This window comes from Phocoena phocoena, chromosome 2 (assembly GCF_963924675.1).
Source record: "Phocoena phocoena chromosome 2, mPhoPho1.1, whole genome shotgun sequence".
NCBI lineage: Eukaryota > Metazoa > Chordata > Mammalia > Artiodactyla > Phocoenidae > Phocoena > Phocoena phocoena.
In genome coordinates this window covers 119,650,301-119,667,274 of record NC_089220.1, presented here as the reverse complement: position 1 = coordinate 119,667,274, position 16,974 = coordinate 119,650,301, and the positions used below count along the sequence as shown (strand labels likewise).

General features: G+C 48.8%; 1 protein-coding gene across 4 annotated transcripts; it reads left to right on the top strand.

The window, feature by feature from the left end:
• Positions 1-222: 222 nt before the first annotated feature.
• DNAJA4 (DnaJ heat shock protein family (Hsp40) member A4) lies at positions 223-16,943 on the top strand. 4 transcript variants are annotated; one of them, XM_065871274.1, is made up of 8 exons: positions 223-472; positions 857-993; positions 6,252-6,432; positions 8,375-8,479; positions 9,593-9,820; positions 10,829-11,059; positions 14,793-14,893; positions 14,990-16,943. In XM_065871274.1, exons 2-8 carry the CDS (start codon positions 862-864, stop codon positions 15,203-15,205), a joined length of 1,194 nt encoding a protein of 397 aa, XP_065727346.1. In that variant the 5' UTR covers positions 223-472; positions 857-861; the 3' UTR covers positions 15,206-16,943. The 4 variants fall into 4 exon arrangements, with proteins under 4 accessions (XP_065727346.1, XP_065727345.1, XP_065727347.1 ...); XM_065871273.1 differs by having other exon boundaries at positions 390-460; positions 855-993; positions 14,990-15,205; XM_065871275.1 differs by lacking the exons at positions 223-472; positions 10,829-11,059 and having other exon boundaries at positions 862-993; positions 14,990-15,205.
• The last annotated feature ends 31 nt before the right edge of the window (positions 16,944-16,974 follow it).

Here is a 16,974-nt window from a genome sequence, read left to right as displayed (position 1 = left end):
ACCTCAGCCTTGAAGATGCCCCGGGGGGCGCCAGCAGCTTCAGGAAATGGCCTCAGGAAATGCGACTCCAGCACGGTAGAGGGCCCCTACCCACTCCAAACCCCTCAAAAACGCAACAATCCGAGGCATGCCTCAGGGCGCATCCGGGACATAACCAAACAGAGGGCGGCCACACCCCCAGGGAGAGGCCGGGTGGGGACAGTAGGGCGCAGCCCTCCCAGCCCAACCCCTCGGGGCAGGGTTGCCGCCGACGCTGCCCTCCAGGCAACCTGATCTTCGAGCCAGCCGGACCCACGGACCCACGCAAGGGAAAAGGGACGGCCCCGGGGTGGCGGGGCGGCCGTCGGAAGGCGCCCTCCACTCCGAATCCGTCTTCCAAGCCCCCCAACATGGCCCGGGGCGGCAGTCAGAACTGGAGTTCCGGGTACTCAGACTGCAGGCCAGAGGAACAGGCGACCGGGTGAGCCGGGAGGTCGCGCCGGGCCGGGGCGTCGGGGGTCCGGGCCGCTAACCCACCGCAGTGCCCCAGCCAGTCAGCTCCAGGCGCCGCCGGAACCTCCGCGAAGGTTCTGGGCCTTTGTGGCGTCACTGTCTCCTTGCGGAACCTTCCGCCGGCGCCGAATAAAACCCGCCGCGGAGGAGCCGGCGGCTCGAGTGCGGCGGGGCTGGGAGAGGAGGGTATCCTGGCGCAGGCGGGAGGGCGCCCCGGGCGGTGGTGGCGGCGGCGGCGGCGGCGGCGGCGGCAGCAGCCGTGACCGTGACCGTGACCCGCGGGCGGGCGGCGGGGGCGCGGGCCAGGGGCCCGGCTGGGGCGTCCGGGGCGCGCTGACCGTCCTGCCCGCCCCGCCCCGCAGAGAAAAGATGGTGAAGGAGACCCAGTACTATGACATACTGGGGGTGAAGCCCAGCGCCTCCCCGGAGGAGATCAAGAAGGCCTATCGGAAGCTGGCGCTCAAGTACCACCCGGACAAGAACCCGGATGAGGGCGAGAAGGTGCGGGCCGGGCTCGCGCGGGGCCCGCCGTCAATTATTCAGCCCGGAGCTCGGGGGCTGTGAATTATTGAAGGCGGCGGGGAACCCGAGCCGCGTTCGTTGGAGAGGCGGTCGCCAGGTGCCGCGCACCACGCCGCGGGGCCGGGCCGGGGCTGGGGGTGGTCCGAGGCGGAGGGGGCGCGGCGCGGTCAGTTAGAGGGCGCTTCGCCGAGCCCCAGCCTCGCCGGGCTGGGCATCTGGGCTGGTGCCGGGGCCCAAGGCGCCGGGACCCCTCGTGAGGCCCCGCGCAGCCCATTCATTCCTCCCTTCGCTCCACAAGGGCCCCTCCGAACGCCGGGGAGGGCCGGGACTGAAACGTGGGGGCCCAGTTCTCCTAGGGTTTGCGGGCATTCCTGTCGGAAAGGCAGCTAGCAAGCCGGGAAACTGAGGCACACGCGATCAGAAGAAGTTGTGTACTTGCTGGGGACGACCGGGGTTGAATTATTTTTGTGCTCATATTCCCTGTTGATGCATAAGCCCTAGAGGTGAGTTTCTTTGAGTTAGTACCTTGGACAAACCCGGTGTCCTTCTTGAGAATGGCCGACTGGATTTGTTCTGTGTGCCTGTCTCCTGCCTGATCAAGGTTGTCAGACATTGAATAATCACCTTTTCTTTATTAAACAGGGACATGGAGTTCTTTAACCTGACACATCATTTTATATGAACATTACAGGTTTCCTGTGACAAATGACCCACAGTGGATCCTAAGTACCAATAATAATAGGCTGAAAAATGCTCTGCATCATAGAAGCCTAAATTAAACTTTTTCATCCAGTTCACAGGAAAAGAGTCAACCTGTTTTTTATGCCCAAGGAAGCTCATTACCCACCAGAATAGGTGATTAGAAAGATCAGGCATTGATCCTTGGGAAAGCTTGTTGGCCTTCCCACTCCTCCTTTGACTTCTTGCCATTTTCTTATAAAACTTGGGATATCCTAGATGGCTTTTGGGAGGTGGGGCTTTTGTGGTAGCTGATAGCAGTGACACCTGGGCCACTTTTGAAGCCATAGATTACCTGTCTAGCATTAGACTCGTGGAAACGAGTGTAGTATCAAAATACCTGTCTGTGTTAGCTTTTCCAAGCTGGAGAAACCTGCCTAAAGAAGGTTGGCTGGGTGGCAACAGTGAAAGGATATTTATATTTAGCCACAGGTGCCGAGTGTCGCTGTCACAAGTTTAAAATGCTTTCCTGGAAGACCATTTGTCTGTTACTCGTGTTCTTTCTCATCTATATTTAGGTGGCTTACTGTAGCTTTTAAAGTCACTGGCTTTCTACGTGGTGTTGGTGATTCATAGATGTGCTCCCTAAATTCACTGTAGGCTGTTTCTGTGAGTAGCCTTTAAGGAGAGCGCACCCAGGCTTCTAATTTCACGTTTCAGAGGCGGCTCATGGGAAAGCCTTCTGACCCTGGTTCAGGTCAGATCTCTCCAAGAGTAAGTCATGGCTGTGTGCCATTGGAGTGAGTCTGCTCTTGGTGTTCTGAAGCTTTTTTTAAATTGGACTTAACCTGTACTACATTTCTGTAGGTGTTGCCCTGCATATACCTGCCTGGGCAGAGGTGGTTGATTTGTTTTAAACTAATATTTATTTATAGCCAGATACTGAATTAGTGTCACTTAAGTGAGGCTCCTGAAGTGTCTGGCGGGTCCCTTTCAGCTTAGAGGTGGGGGGTTCTGTGATGTTCCAGGAATACTTTTCCCTTCCCACCTTCCATGAAGGGGATAAAACCCTTTAATTTAGTTCTCAGCTAAAACTTCTTCCGACCTCTGACCATAGGCTGAACCACTGGTCTAGTCCTCATCCTCATTTAATTATGATTCCTTGTTTGCTACCTGTATTCCATAGAAACGAAAGGGTTTGAGGAGACTGGGGACACAATTTATAGAAACTGCTGTAAAGTTCCCTAGAAAGGATTCATTCATTCATTCACTCACCAGATACCTCCTTTTTGGTCCTGCTGTGTGCTGGGCACACTGCGTAGGCCTTTTCTTTTTTGTGCAAGTTTGTGTGTAGTTCTTGTCCACTTTATCTATTCATAGGTGGAACCTTTTAATTTTTTTCCCCCAAGTTTGTCACTTTATTAATGTCTCTTCAAAAACAGACTGAGCCAGTCCGTTCCCCCTTGCTCCAGGGCAACTGAGAAGGCTATTAGGGTGTTGGTCTTTGTTTTGTGGCCTGTTGTCCTGTGTTGCTAAGCATTGGGCGGCCAGTGTTTGTTGTCAGGTGTTCTGTATGGAGTCTCTACTTTTCTGCAGCTGGTTTTCTGAAAGACACACGGGCAGCGGGTCAGTAAGCCAGTCCCTTTCAGGGGTCGTGATAGCGGGTATGTTCTTGGCTATTAACCCCAGCCAGCTTTTGAGATGAGTTTGGTCTTTTGGCCAATTTTACTGTAACTTTTTTTTTTTTTTTTGCGGTACGCGGGCCTCTCACTGCTGTGGCCTCTCCCGTTGCGGAGCACAGGCTCCGGACGCGCAGGCTCAGCGGCCATGGCTCACGGGCCCAGCTGCTGCGCGGCATGTGGTATCTTCCCGGATCAGGGCACGAACCCGTGTTCCCTGCATCGGCAGGCGGACTCTCAACCACTGCGCCACCAGGGAAGCCCTACTGTAACTTTTAGTTTGAATAATAGATTTTTAAGTTAAAAAATCATAAAGGAGAGCATAACAGTGCAGAAAATTTCAGAATATTGAGGAAAACCCACCAAGTACACATCACTGTAACTGCTGTCCCTGTGTTTCTTTCCAGGCTTTCTCCAGGGTGACTGTGCTTGGTCATCCTGGCACACAGGGTTTTTTTTTTTTCCTCGCCACTGAATATTTTATAGTAAATACTTTCCCCAGTTGCTACATAGTCTCCAAAGCCATTTTTCCAGCTGCGTAATCTTATTAAAGGAACTGTGGCACATTATTACAGTCTGAAAGGTGAGCTGGTCAGAGTACTAGTCTCCAGCTGTGAGATGGGTGAGGGTCTGGCAGGGACTGAATTAGACTCTGGAGTGCTGAGACCCCACCCCCACCCCCAGGGTAGTGGGAGTCCCGCCCCTTTGTGAGGTCTGGCCTCTGGTTGAATGCCCCAAGTGACAGGGCATTACTTTTCCTTTTTAGATTAATCATCCGTTCTGTTAAGTGCAAAAGTCTTTCAATTATCCAGAGTGTTTCTAATGGACATTCTCTTGAAGCACATCTACCTAGTACAGACAGGCCCAGAGACTCCCTGGGGGCAGCCTGGCCTGGTTGTTTTCTGATCTTCCTTACCAGGCACCTAATCCCTACACCTTATTTTCCTTCTGTGGAAAGGAGTGGTGGTGAACGATACCTACTTCTTTACAGAAATGGTGGGAGAATCAACGCACCAAAAGACCTAACTACCTCGAGTATGATTCTGATGTCTCTAAGACAGTTTTTTAAATTACCCAGTTGTTAGCTGTTATTTATTAGCTATCATTTATTAGTTACTTATTAGATCTCTATCGGGGATCTGTAGTACAAGAGAAAAACTAGTGTCTGTCAGTTTCCATATTTGTAAATTCAAAGTACTTTTTTTTTCCTGTATGTTCTGTATTTTTTTTTTTCTTCCTAAACCATTCCCCTGGAGGGCGAAGACCCTATCTCACTTATTCATTTCTCAATTCCCAGAATTGAGCCATTCATATAACAAGTATTTACCAGGTACCTTCTACAGGCCAGACAGTGTTCTAGGTTTGGGGATATGGCAGTGGACAAAGCTGACCTAACCACCTGTCCTCATAGAGCTGACACTGCAGTGGGGACACCATCCCAGCAGTAAGTGCTCTGGTATTGGGGAACAGCAAGGAGGCCAATGGCACACAAGCAGAATTGCGGGGAGCTGGAGGCAAAAGTGTCAGTTTGGGCTTGTAGACCAGAATAAGAACTGGCTTTTGCTCCAAGTGAGCCGGGCCCCTTGGAGGGCTTGGGGCAGAGGACTGACGTGATTGGCTGGCAAGTTCTGGCTGCTGTGCAGAGAACAGACTGAAAGCTGAGGTGAAGGCGGAAGATGGGAGTCCAGTGAGGAGGTCACTGTGGCTATCCAGGCCAAGGAGGGTGTCCTCCGCCAGGGCGGGCGTGGTGGTGGTAGTGGTGAGAAGGGATGGATTTTGGATATTTTATATGGTGTTTTGATTTTATGTTAAAAACTTCCATATATCTGCAGAAAAGGTGAGAGTGGTACAATGAACACCTGCTTTTCTTTCACCTACCTTCACTGATTATAAATAGGTCGTCACATTTGCTTTCCCTATATTATTATTATTTGCTAAAGCTTTTGAGGGTAAGTTGCATACATCATAACCTTTCAGCCCTAAATGTTTATCCTTGGGAAAGCAACATCCTTGTACATAACCACAGTACATTTATCAAATTTAAGAAGTTTAACATTGAGAAAAATATTCCCATTTTTCCAGTTGTTCCAGTGTCCTTTGTAGCAATTTTTTCCCCAGTGCAAGATCCAGTCCAGGATCCAATCCAGGGTCACACACTGCATTTAGTTTTCCTGTCTTTTAGTTTTGCAGAATATACTTCAGTTTGGGTTTTCTGATTCTTTTCTAACAGTTGGATTCCAGGATACATTTTTGGCAGGCATGTGACACATGGGGTGTTCTGTCTTAGGGTACTGGAGATGGACATTTGAAGGTAGCACCAGAAGAATTTGTTGACAGATAAGATGTGAGGGAGAGGAAATGAGGTTTTAGAATTGCCAATAAGTGAGCTATGGGGGAGACTATGGGAGGGGCAGGACTTTGGGGGGGAGATCAGGACAGATTTGCTCACAGTGTCTGCAGCCTGCATGTGGATGGATGCTCACAGGATGTCTGTAGTTGCATTTTATGCTAGTAACCTAGGAAAGCAGCCCTCATGTGCTTTATCCAGTTGTAGGTTAAGCCCTGGCCTGGTCTCACTATATCTTAGCTCCATTCTACTTCTTCCTGTCTGGTGCAGCCTGAGGAGGGAGAAACTCCTCCTTACTGCTCTGTATCCTTATTCTCTGCAGTGGCCCTGCCTCTCATCCCTTAGTAATGTTTGCCCTATGTATTCCACTCTACAAAGGGATTAAATGGAAAAGTCAGGTTTCAGATAACATATAGACCTGCTAGTTTGGGGGGTTGGGTGTAGAATCCCTCTGTCATTGCATTTATATGGTGGGTTTGCTTCATGAACAACTCAAACCTTCTCTTTTTAATCTCTCTTTTTTTCTTTTGAAGTTTAAGCTCATATCCCAGGCATATGAAGTGCTTTCAGATCCAAAGAAAAGGGACATTTATGACCAGGGCGGCGAGCAGGCAATTAAGGAAGGAGGCTCAGGCAGCCCCAGCTTCTCTTCCCCCATGGACATCTTTGACATGTTCTTTGGTGGCGGAGGACGGATGGCTAGAGAGAGAAGAGGTAACTGCTTTGAAAGACGTTAAGCAAGTTTTATAGTTTCCAAATTGTACGTGTTGCTGGAATCAGGACAGATCATGCCTTAAAAGGGTGTAGTTGTCATGTTTGGGGATCATTAGCTTTAGTTCATCGCTTGTTTAGTCTACCTAGAATCTCTTAGTGCATTTAGCAATTAATTGCCTGACACCTTCCCAACACCACATATAAAGGAGCAAATGGGGAATTCCCTGGTGATCCAGGGGTTAGGACTCGGTGCTTTCACTGCTGGGGCCTGTGTTCAGTCCCTGGTCAGGGAACTAAGATCCTGCAAATGGTGTGCCCCGCCCCCCCCCTCCCCGGCCCACCGCAAAAAAAAAGGAGCAAATGGCGGTGAGGAGAAAGGAGGAAGTTCAAGTTCATCTTGCCCTCTTTTTCTCTTTTGTTGGGGTCAGGTTCCATTTATGTTCCTAAGGGACATAAATGGCACCTCCTGTGGTTATTAGTGATACCTCTGCCGAGAGTGCTCTTCTCCCCTCCTGCACGCTTCCTCCCATGCCTCCTGACTTGGGCCAGGGCCCGCGGGCTCTATTTCTGGCTGGTGCTCTGCCATGTGCAGTGTGGCCTCATTTTCTCAGCCTGCTCAGGAGATTTTCTAGGTAACAAAATTTACCCCTTGATGTTTGAACATCTTTGTAAAAGAAACTACTTTGCCTGTCTCTTCAGAATGCATTAGGACTAGCGGCTTCATCCCCAGAGGTGAATTGAGAGACTTAGCTATTGGTGAAATGGCCCCAGGCCCCTGTTTTTGAGTTCTGGGTTTGTTCTTCCTAATTTTTCTATACCTCTTACCTCCTGCCAGGCTCTGGACTGTCACCTCTGTTACCAGTGGTCTCTAATAGCCCCCTTCCCCTGTCCTGCTTACGGTTGATCCTCTGCTTTGGACCTCAAAACCAGATAGATAACCAAGCTTATTAAAATCCTGGGTGAAATCAAGATAAGCTCTGCATTGAGGTTTAAGAAGGGTGGTTTGAGGTCAACAAGAGGCCCCTGGATAAATAAGGCTGTACTTGTTCTCACATTATAATTGACTTTGAGCTTTGAAAAGCTTGGCTGTCAATTCTGTGAATACAGTGTGCTGAAAATCACAAAGGGTTTATTAGGGAAAAATCCTTACCCTGTTTACTGGGTATGTTGCCTGCTCATATAATTGACAGTGTGGATGTGATTAAAACCTTGGGTATCCTCTTGCCTAGCTCTCTCACTGTCTTGAGATGAACAACTTCACGCCCTTAATTAAGTCATCTCTCAAAGTTGACAGCCAATAAACAAGGACAGCATCTCGGTGACTTCGAGAGCCCTATGGGTAGCAGAGAGGGACCTGATGCTGTGGGTCCTGACAGGCTGGTATGGTGCCAGAGCAGACAGACTCCCACCCTGAAGATGAAAGGCCCACTGTCCTGGATGCACAGACAAGATTTCCACAGATGAAAGAGTTCCCACTTGGCCACAAGACACAGAAGGGCTCAAAAATTAAAGGACGTTATGTTCAAGGAAGAGTTTCAGTTAAAGGTCCAGAGACTGACTTCGTGCATCATCTATAAGGAAAGGGCTCCTTTCATGGGGAGAACCGAGTTAACCAATCTCATTGGTTAACATTGCCTTGGGTTTCCTCTTGATCTCTCATTCTCAGATTTGTTTTAGCAAATAAAGATGAAAGTCATTGACATCTATAAATGATTGAATCATTAGCTCATAGCTAGAAAGGGTATTAGTTCTCATACTGGCAAAGGGCCAGAGGATGGGCCAGGTGTAACAGAAGCAAGCATTGCTTCCCACAGGGAAGGGAATGAATGACACAGGCACAGTTTGAGACTTCATACCACTATAAAGGTCATATGGGTAGTATTTAATACAGTGGTATATTTAATACAGTATTACTAATTGGTCTTTTTTTTCCCTCGGTAAGGCAAGAATGTTGTACATCAGTTGTCTGTAACTCTTGAAGATTTATATAATGGAGTCACAAAGAAATTGGCTCTCCAGAAAAATGTAATTTGTGAGAAATGTGAAGGTAAGAATTAATTTCTGAATGAGTCTCATAGTTCTGGTCCTTTAGATCTGGAAACAATTCTTACTGTTTTACAATTCAGAGAAAAATAATTTATCTTTTTAAATGTGAAGGTCAGAGATTGCAAACAGGTAGCCTGAGGGCCAAATCCATTTCATTTGGCCCTGTACATTTTTTATTTGGCCTGCACATTTATTTAATATGTTGACAATTATTTTAAAAATATAAAAATCAAGAATGGTTGACCCAACCTAGGGGTCGGCAGACTTTTGCTATAAAGGGCCAGATGATAGGTGTTTCTGGGCTTCGTGAGCCATGCAGTCCCTGTCGTAACTATTCAACTCTTATCGCAAAAGGAGCCATTGGGCTTCCCTGGTGGTGCAGTGGTTGAGAGTCTGCCTGCCGTGCCATGCAGGGGACATGGGTTCGTGCCCTGGTCCGGGAAGATCCCACATGTCATGGAGCGGCGGGGCCCGTGAGCCATGGCCGTTGAGCCTGCGCTCCGCAACGGGAGAGGCCACAACAGTAAGAGGCCTGCGTACCGCAAAAAAAAAAAAAAAAAAAAGGAGCCATAGACCGTAAACAAGCAGATGACATACCTGTCCTTCCAATAAAGCTTTATTTACAAAACCAGTCAGCTGGCCATAGTTTGCTGTCCTTGATTTAAATGTAAATGTAATTAACGTAATTTTTTAAAATCTGATTTTTCAAGAAAAGTCAGATCTGGTGACTTGGTCACACATTGTCCCACAGAGAAGTGGCTGGGCTGGGTAGCCACCCTTGTGGACAGGGCTGTTTTCTCCAGTCTCCACTGGTCACACGTAGGCATGTGTGTTCTTCCACCCTGGGGTGGAAGAAAACACATTTGGTGAAGTTAAAGCGATGAATTTATCTTGGTATAGCCAAACCCTCAAATGTTTGCGCTTACATGTTAACATCTGGATATTGTCTGCTTGGCTAGAATCATCCAGGCTCTTCCACATGGCTTTTCATGATTGTAAATAGTCAGAATTCAAACCCCAGTGTCCAGTTTCATGGCTCATAATCCTTCTCTGGTGGCACCCAGCAGAGACGCTTCTAAGGGAAGAGCACAGCCTTGTTCCTGTCTCCCCACAGGCGTTGGTGGGAAGAAGGGATCTGTGGAGAAGTGCCCAGTGTGCAAGGGGCGAGGGATGCAGATTCACATCCAGCAGATCGGGCCGGGCATGGTGCAGCAGATCCAGACCGTGTGCATCGAGTGCAAGGGCCAGGGCGAGCGCATCAACCCCAAGGACCGCTGTGAAAGCTGCAGTGGTGCCAAGGTCATCCGAGAGAAGAAGATTATCGAGGTGCATGTGGAGAAAGGTGAGTCTGTGCAGCAGTAGCGCCCCATGCTGGTGGACTTGCATCTGAGGTGCTGATTGTGGGGCACAAGGGTTAGGTATCAGGGAAATGAGACACAGCACAACTGGTATTTAAATGCCGTTAGAGTGTGCCGTCAGTTCTTCCAATTCCCAGGGCATCTTCCATTGACCCTCCCTGGCTTTATTTCCATCCATGTCACCTGCCAAAGTTTTCTTGTTTACAAAACTTCTTTGTAAGGTTTTCCAATGCCCTGGAAGTCACTTAACCTTGATTTTGGTTAACTGCCCTCTCTTGCCCTTCTCAAACTATTACTTTAGAGTCACTGGGAGTGTTATTCCTGATGGCTTTTGTCACTCATTGGCCGTAAAAGCTTATCTAAGTCTTCATAGCTGTATGTCCCTTTTCTCCACACATTTCCCCTCGGTGGCAGCAGATTCTCCCAAATCCAGCACCTTCCTCCTGCTGTTCATTTTGCCTGGGGCCATCATTTTAGGGTCTTTTTCCCTCTTAGTTGTTCCCCCTGATCATTCTGTGGCTTCCTAATCCAGCAAATGTATTTAGGTGAGAGACCGAAGTACACAAATCAACACCCAAACCAGCACACACGTGGAGGGACCGAACACCGTGCCTGTGTGCACAGAGACTTAGTGGAAGGCCCCCAGAGCCCAGTGCTGCTTGTGTGTCAAGAAGCAGGCGGTGACCTGCTCACAGTGCACTGTCAGCTGTGGCATCGCATGGCCAGGAGGGCGGGGAGTGTGCGGTGAACTTGCCACGTGGCGGCCTCGTTTCCCACTCTCCCTGCTGCACACTTGGCTGAGGAACCTCGTTATGCCGAGGAGAGGGAGGCCTCTTGGTCAGTGGTAATCCCAGCCCCAGGCCTGCACGAGGTTGGGGGGTTTGATGAATAAAGAACCCCCAAAGGGCTCTCTGTGAGCCTTCTTCAAAAGCTTTGTCAGAAGTATGGTTTTAAAGAGAAGTGGCTAATCAGAAAGGGATGATGTTTCATAGGTATGAAAGATGGGCAAAAGATACTGTTTCATGGAGAAGGAGATCAGGAGCCTGAGCTGGAGCCTGGTGATGTCATAATTGTGCTTGATCAGAAGGATCATAGTGTCTTTCAGAGACGAGGCCATGACTTGATCATGAAAATGAAAATTCAGCTTTCTGAAGCCCTTTGTGGCTTCAAGAAGATGATAAAAACACTGGATGATCGAGTCCTTATTATTACATCCAAACCAGGTAATGTTTCACATGTGTTTCGTTGTAGTTCTTCTGTATGTTTGGCATAATGATGCTGGCAGCTTAGCCTGGTTTCACATTCAAGGTTGACTTCTGTTGCACAAGTTAGTGTGACTTGATTTTCTCTAAATTTAAAGTCATCACTAGGGACTTTTGAGAATTTTATGAATTTCTTTTATAATCTCCATGAAAAAAATTCAGTTTTGGGGAAAGAGCCTCAAAACAGGAATCTTGGGGATCTAAGCTTCTACCTGGAACCTTCCAATTTAACTTAAATTTTTTTAAAAATTAACTTTTTTTTTTTTTTTTTTTGCGGTACGCGGGCCTCTCACTGTCGTGGCCTCTCCCGTTGCGGAGCACAGGCTCTGGACGCACAGGCTCAGCGGCCATGGCTCACGGGCCTAGCCGCTCCACGGCATGTGGGATCTTCCCAGACCGGGGCACGAACCCATGTCCGCTGCATCGGCAGGCAGACTCTCAACCACTGCACCACCAGGGAAGCCCTAAAAATTAACTTTTGTATAATAATACACACCTGATAATAGGTGGTGTTTTTCTATCAAATGGTGATCTGTGCTGATTCATCCATGTTTCTCTAGCCTCTGTGTTGTCGATTACATGTGAGAGACATTTTAAAATAGAATTTTCCTGAAAAAAAAAAAGACATCGCCTGCCAGCTTATCCTTGGCGGCTTCTAGAGAACCGCCCGTCTGCACACAGGCACAGGAGCTTGAGGGAGCTGCCTCTGGACCCAAAGGGTTCGCAAAGGCCTGAGAGCTCAGCCTGCCAGCACGTGTGTAGATGCCAGGCTCCCAGCTCCCAGGAGGGCTAGTGTTCACTGCAGTTGAGTCCATGCCTGGAAGGGGCTGTGAGGAGGCCAGGCAAATTGGAGAAGGGAGAGAGGCCAGGCTGGGGCCCTCAACTTGAAGCTGCCTCCGAATAGCACTTCAGGTCAGTTGTCCATGTCAAAGAGTGTCTGGACAGGTGCGGTGGTGGCTGAGCCACCCAGACATCCGTGACCCCATCACTGGCCGTGAGCAGTGCCGCTCTGGTCCCCTCGCTGGCCACAGGGTTAGGGAGTGACTTCTCCTGTGGGTATCTGAGGCTTAGGCTACAGGGATAGGCTCAGAGCTGGGATGGGAGGTAACCAGCCAATAAGCCTGTCCGAGGGCAGTGTAATTAAGACCCTAAGTCCAGTAGAGTGACCCACCTTGCCTCCCCAGCCTCCATCCAGGGCTTTCCTGCCTCTGTGTCCATTTCTCTCTTCCCCTTTCTGGCCTGTTCTCTTTCTCTGCCACTTTCCTCTTCGGCTTTTTCTGTTTCCTCTTTTCTGGGTATAAGTGAAATGGAATTATATATCCAAGTCTTGATCAGAGGTTTGTTTTAGGTTTTTTTGCTTTTTTTTACTTTTTATTTGGAAACAATTTCAGACTAACAAAAAGTTGTAAAAATAAAAACAGTATGAAGACCACGCATGTATGATTTGCCTATTGTTAAAATTTTACCCTGTTTGATTTTTCATTTCTGTGTTTGTGTATAGATATACTTAAGGATTGTGGAAAAGCACTGCAGTATAATGAAAATATGCATGAAAATTTTAAATACAGCACCTTCCTTTAGATTCCATTCTGTAAGCCTCCCAAGGTACCCAATTCCTCCCCTCACTTCTGTAGGAAAGTTTGGGGATCATAGTTCACACAAAGCCCTAGGCCACAGGCTGTGAGAGGGTTTGTGCCCAAGACCCCTGGTATCATGCCCAAGACCCCCAACATTGTCTCAGACCTGATTCCAGTCCTTCGGGGAGCATGAGCTGGGCAGCATCTTTGGGGTGCTGTGTAACTTCTTTGCGAAAGCTAGTCCTTGGCCAAGCTCCCTGGAGCAGGGGCCCCTGCCATGGGATTGGAACCCAGTGTTCCTTGCTGCCTCCCAGCTGATCCCAGCCACAGGGAGACTGGGAGCCAAGGACGAAAGAGAGGAAGTGAGCCCCAGAGGGAAGGAAGTCGTGAAACCCATTTCCTTGCTTAGTTATAAGGAAGGGCAGGGTGTCCAGAAAACCTTCTGCTGGAGATTTCTCTTGTGCTTTTTCTTTTTGCTCATTTATCTTGTTTTGAGTCCTTTCACCTCTTTTCTTGTTTTGGCTTATTTCTCTTTCCTTCATTTCCTCTTCTCTCATCTGCTACTGAAGTGCCTTCCTCGCCAGAGCCCTTTAGGCTGTCTTGAGCATGGCTGAGAATCAGGAGATTAAAGAAAAAAGTGCCTTAAGAGCTTCGCCAGGGTGTGATCCCCCTGACTGAAGGCAGATGTGTACCTCACGGAAGAGCTGGCTCATCATCTCTTTCCTTCTCTTACACGTGGTTGCCCACGCTTGGTCCCACAGTTTCCCTGCCCCGCGGTGAGTTAGAAGCAGAAGCCTGAGGAGTTGTGCTGAGAGCAACAAGAAGTGTGACACCTGACAGGGGCAAAGAGACAGAAAAGCTATTAAAAACAAAGCAAAGACCATAACAAGCCCAGCAGCCTGGGGCCATTTAGCTAATGGGCTCCTCCTGCAATCAGCAGCTCTGAGGGCCACATGTGAGTCACAGCCCTGCACTGAATGACCCCCAAGGAGAGAGTCCTCCACACCCTTTATTTAAAAACTCCCATGAGATACTTTAAAAGATTTCCTCTTGGGGCTTCCCTGGTGGTGCAGTGGTTGAGAGTCCGCGTGCCGATGCAGGGGACGCGAGTTTTGTGCCCCGGTCCAGGAAGATCCCACATGCCGCGGAGCGGCTGGGCCCGTGAGCCATGGCCGCTGAGCCTGCGCGTCCGGAGCCTGTGCTCCGCAATGGGAGAGGCCACAACAGTGAGAGCCCCGCCTACCGCAAAAAAACAAAAAAAAGATTTCCTCTTGAGATAGTTCATCCAGGGGAGTGGGATGCTGAATTAATGTGTTTGGGCTCCCCCCAACCATTTTTCATGAACATTTGTTTCTTTGTCCATTTTCATTACTGAGCTGAAGAACATACTTTCTAGAGACCCTTTTATCCCTTTTCTTTTCATGTTTGGAAGGAAATGATATTTTTAGATTTGGGGGCGAACCAAGAGCTCTGGGGGGACTAAACTCCCACAATGCCTTTTGAAAAAGTGTAGAATTAAGATCCAGCAAGTGCAAGCCAGACCAGCTGCAGCCCACCAGCTCATGGAGACTGCCTGTGGCCGGAGCCACCTTGTGAGCCCCCCACCCAGAAGGCTGGCTCTCCTGCCAGGTGGGATCTGGCTGGACTCTTTGAGGCCCATTCCTGCTCCAAGCTCTGCTTGAGTCTGTGAGGAGCACACTCTCCTCCCACTCATGGGAAGGTTGTAGTGACAGCCTGACGCAAGAGGCAGGCTGACAGGTATCACCCCTGTTTACCCGGACTGAGTGTTGACTCCCAGTTCACTTTTTTAAACCAACCTTATGATGGAGGCTTCAGCCCGCTCCTCCTTGGATACACTGCAGGAGCCCAGTGCGTGGGTCAGAGAGGGTTCCACTCCCGCCCCTCTCCCTCTCATCCCCCTCACCCAGCCGGTTCCTCTGACAGGCATCATTCTGGTCGGGACCAGCTTTTTAGTCAGATGCCCTGTGACCCCTGCCTTTGCCTGCTGCTGTGGGGGTGATGGTGTCTGCCCCAGGCTCTCCCAACACGGGGACTGACCGACCTCTCCAGGCTGCCCTCCATCTTCATGTTTCATAAGTAAACCTTCTCTGCGGCAGGTGAGGTGGTAAAGCACGGGGACCTGAAATGTGTGCGTAATGAAGGAATGCCAATCTACAAAACACCCCTGGAGAAAGGGGCTCTGATCATACAGTTTTTAGTAAGTGCATGTGTTTTATTCTCATGGGACATATAATTAAATGCCTTAATTGGGAAGGGAAGAAACAACTGCTCTTTCCCACCTCACCCTTTACAGGTTATTTTTCCTGAAAAACACTGGCTGTCTCAAGACAACCTTCTCCAGCTGGAAGCTCTGCTCCCTCCTCGACAGAAAGTCAGGATTACAGATGACATGGATCAGGTGGAGCTGAAGGAGTTTAATCCCAATGAGCAGAACTGGCGCCAGCACAGGGAGGCCTACGAGGAGGATGACGACGGGCCCCGGGCCGGAGTGCAGTGCCAGACGGCATGACGTGGCCTGGTGCAGCGTGGCCCGGCCGGACTAGCATGTGATGAATGTAAAGTTGGCACAATGAAAATGGCATCGCTTTAATGGCCTCGTGTTTGGGGTGTCCTGTGTATGTGTTCAGCATTCTCAACTGCTGAGTGTCCTTTTGGTTTTTCTTTTTTTTTCTTTTGGTTGTAACTTAAGTTATAGCTTAATTTATATTTAAATGTTTTAAGTGTAAATCACTCTAGTCTGCTTATGGAATCTGTTTATTTACATTTTCAGGATATTTTTGAGATGCCAGTGACCGCACTGACACTTTGTGCTTCTAGTGGCTTTGCCATAGTTCAGTTCCACCAATAAAGCACAGCCCAGACGACAGCACTCAGTCCCCTAGCAAACCTCCGGGCATGAAGTGGATGACCTGGCCCAAGTCTAGCTCTGCGGTTTCTTCCCCTCCCCACCTCCCTCATGATGGCAAAGTTACTGAGGGTATGATCTCAGGGCTGCTCATGTGACATTTCTGAATCTAGATTCTAGATGCTTCTCCTCAAGAATAAAAGCACATCTGTGGGTTGGGCTTGGCTGCAGTGCCTGGTTCACGCTGAGTGGGCTTCAGGGCCAACTTGGTTCCTACTGTCCTGTGCCCTTGAATGCTTGGAATGGGGTGTGTGTCTGATCATCTCTCTTGGAAGCTTCCTGAACCTTCCAGGCCTTGCGGTGAGGACAAACCAGTGTTTTAAATGAAACGCTGATAAAACTGTTTGCCTGCGCCCCCCGCACCTTGTTTTTTGTTGTTTTATTTTCTGTTGACAGCCTTTGCAGTGCTCTCCCACCAAAGTGCTTACTTGTAAAGATAACGAAACCATCCATGTCCGCAGCAGCCTCAGTGCAACGGAATCCACGGGAGATGCTGGTGGTTCAGCCCTGTGGCACAGCCAGCTTCCCTGTCTGACCGGTGATCCTGGACGACTTGAGGGTCTGGAAAGGCACCACCTCATTCTCCCAGATTGAACTCCCTTCCAAAGGATGGTTCCTCTCCTTGCACAGCCATATCACAAAGGGCTTCCTGCTCAAGGGAGAATGTTTTAGTGAGAACTGAAGTTCTACTCTGGACCGCAGTCTGTGTGGACTACCACTGTAAATGACAACTTCTTGGGAGGGATATTATTCATTAACTCCTGGCAGGTAGACTACAATTTAAATTTAGGGTTACCTCAACCTTTAGCCATTACTGCTCCTTTCCTTCCCACAACAGTCATGAAGAAAAACTCCTGCCTTCCAAGCTGCTGGGTTAAAGCAGAGGCCACTTTTCAGATCCACCCTTATTGGTTATACAGTATCTGAGAGTTTGACTCAGACCAGGGACCTCCCCAGGAGGGCCAAAGGGTAGATGAGACCCATGGCAGGTAGGTCCAACGGATGGACCAGGCTCCAGCTGGCTAGTGGGTGGGCATAATTTGCTCAAAATAGGTATAGAAAGAGCCCACCTGTCCCACTTTGACCCTCAGTCAGGAAAGACATAAAACCTATTCTTCCAACTAAGCCTATATGACAATCAATTGACGAATGGACCACAACTCCAGGGTGTTGTTTCTGTGCTGTGACTTCCTAATAAATTATTGCTAGAAAACTGTCTAGTTGATGATGAGGCAAAATTACATTCAGCTCCTTGTCATGTAGAGAATTTGGAGGGTGTTGCTTAAAATTTATTCCACCTGTATATTTGTCACTTTAAAATTAAAATTGAGCTGGTATGAGAGACAGATGGTTTTGTTTGCTTGTTTTTTCAT

What these genes read in the sequence shown, in the direction of transcription:
- DNAJA4 (XM_065871273.1), top strand. Translation starts at nt 390, where the DNA reads ATGGCCCGGGGCGGCAGTCAGAACTGGAGTTCCGGGTACTCAGACTGC. An exon ending in ACCCGGATGAGGGCGAGAAG is followed by an intron (nt 994 to 6,251) that starts GTGCGGGCCGGG and finishes TTTCTTTTGAAG; the next exon opens with TTTAAGCTCATATCCCAGGC. An exon ending in GATGGCTAGAGAGAGAAGAG is followed by an intron (nt 6,433 to 8,374) that starts GTAACTGCTTTG and finishes TCCCTCGGTAAG; the next exon opens with GCAAGAATGTTGTACATCAG.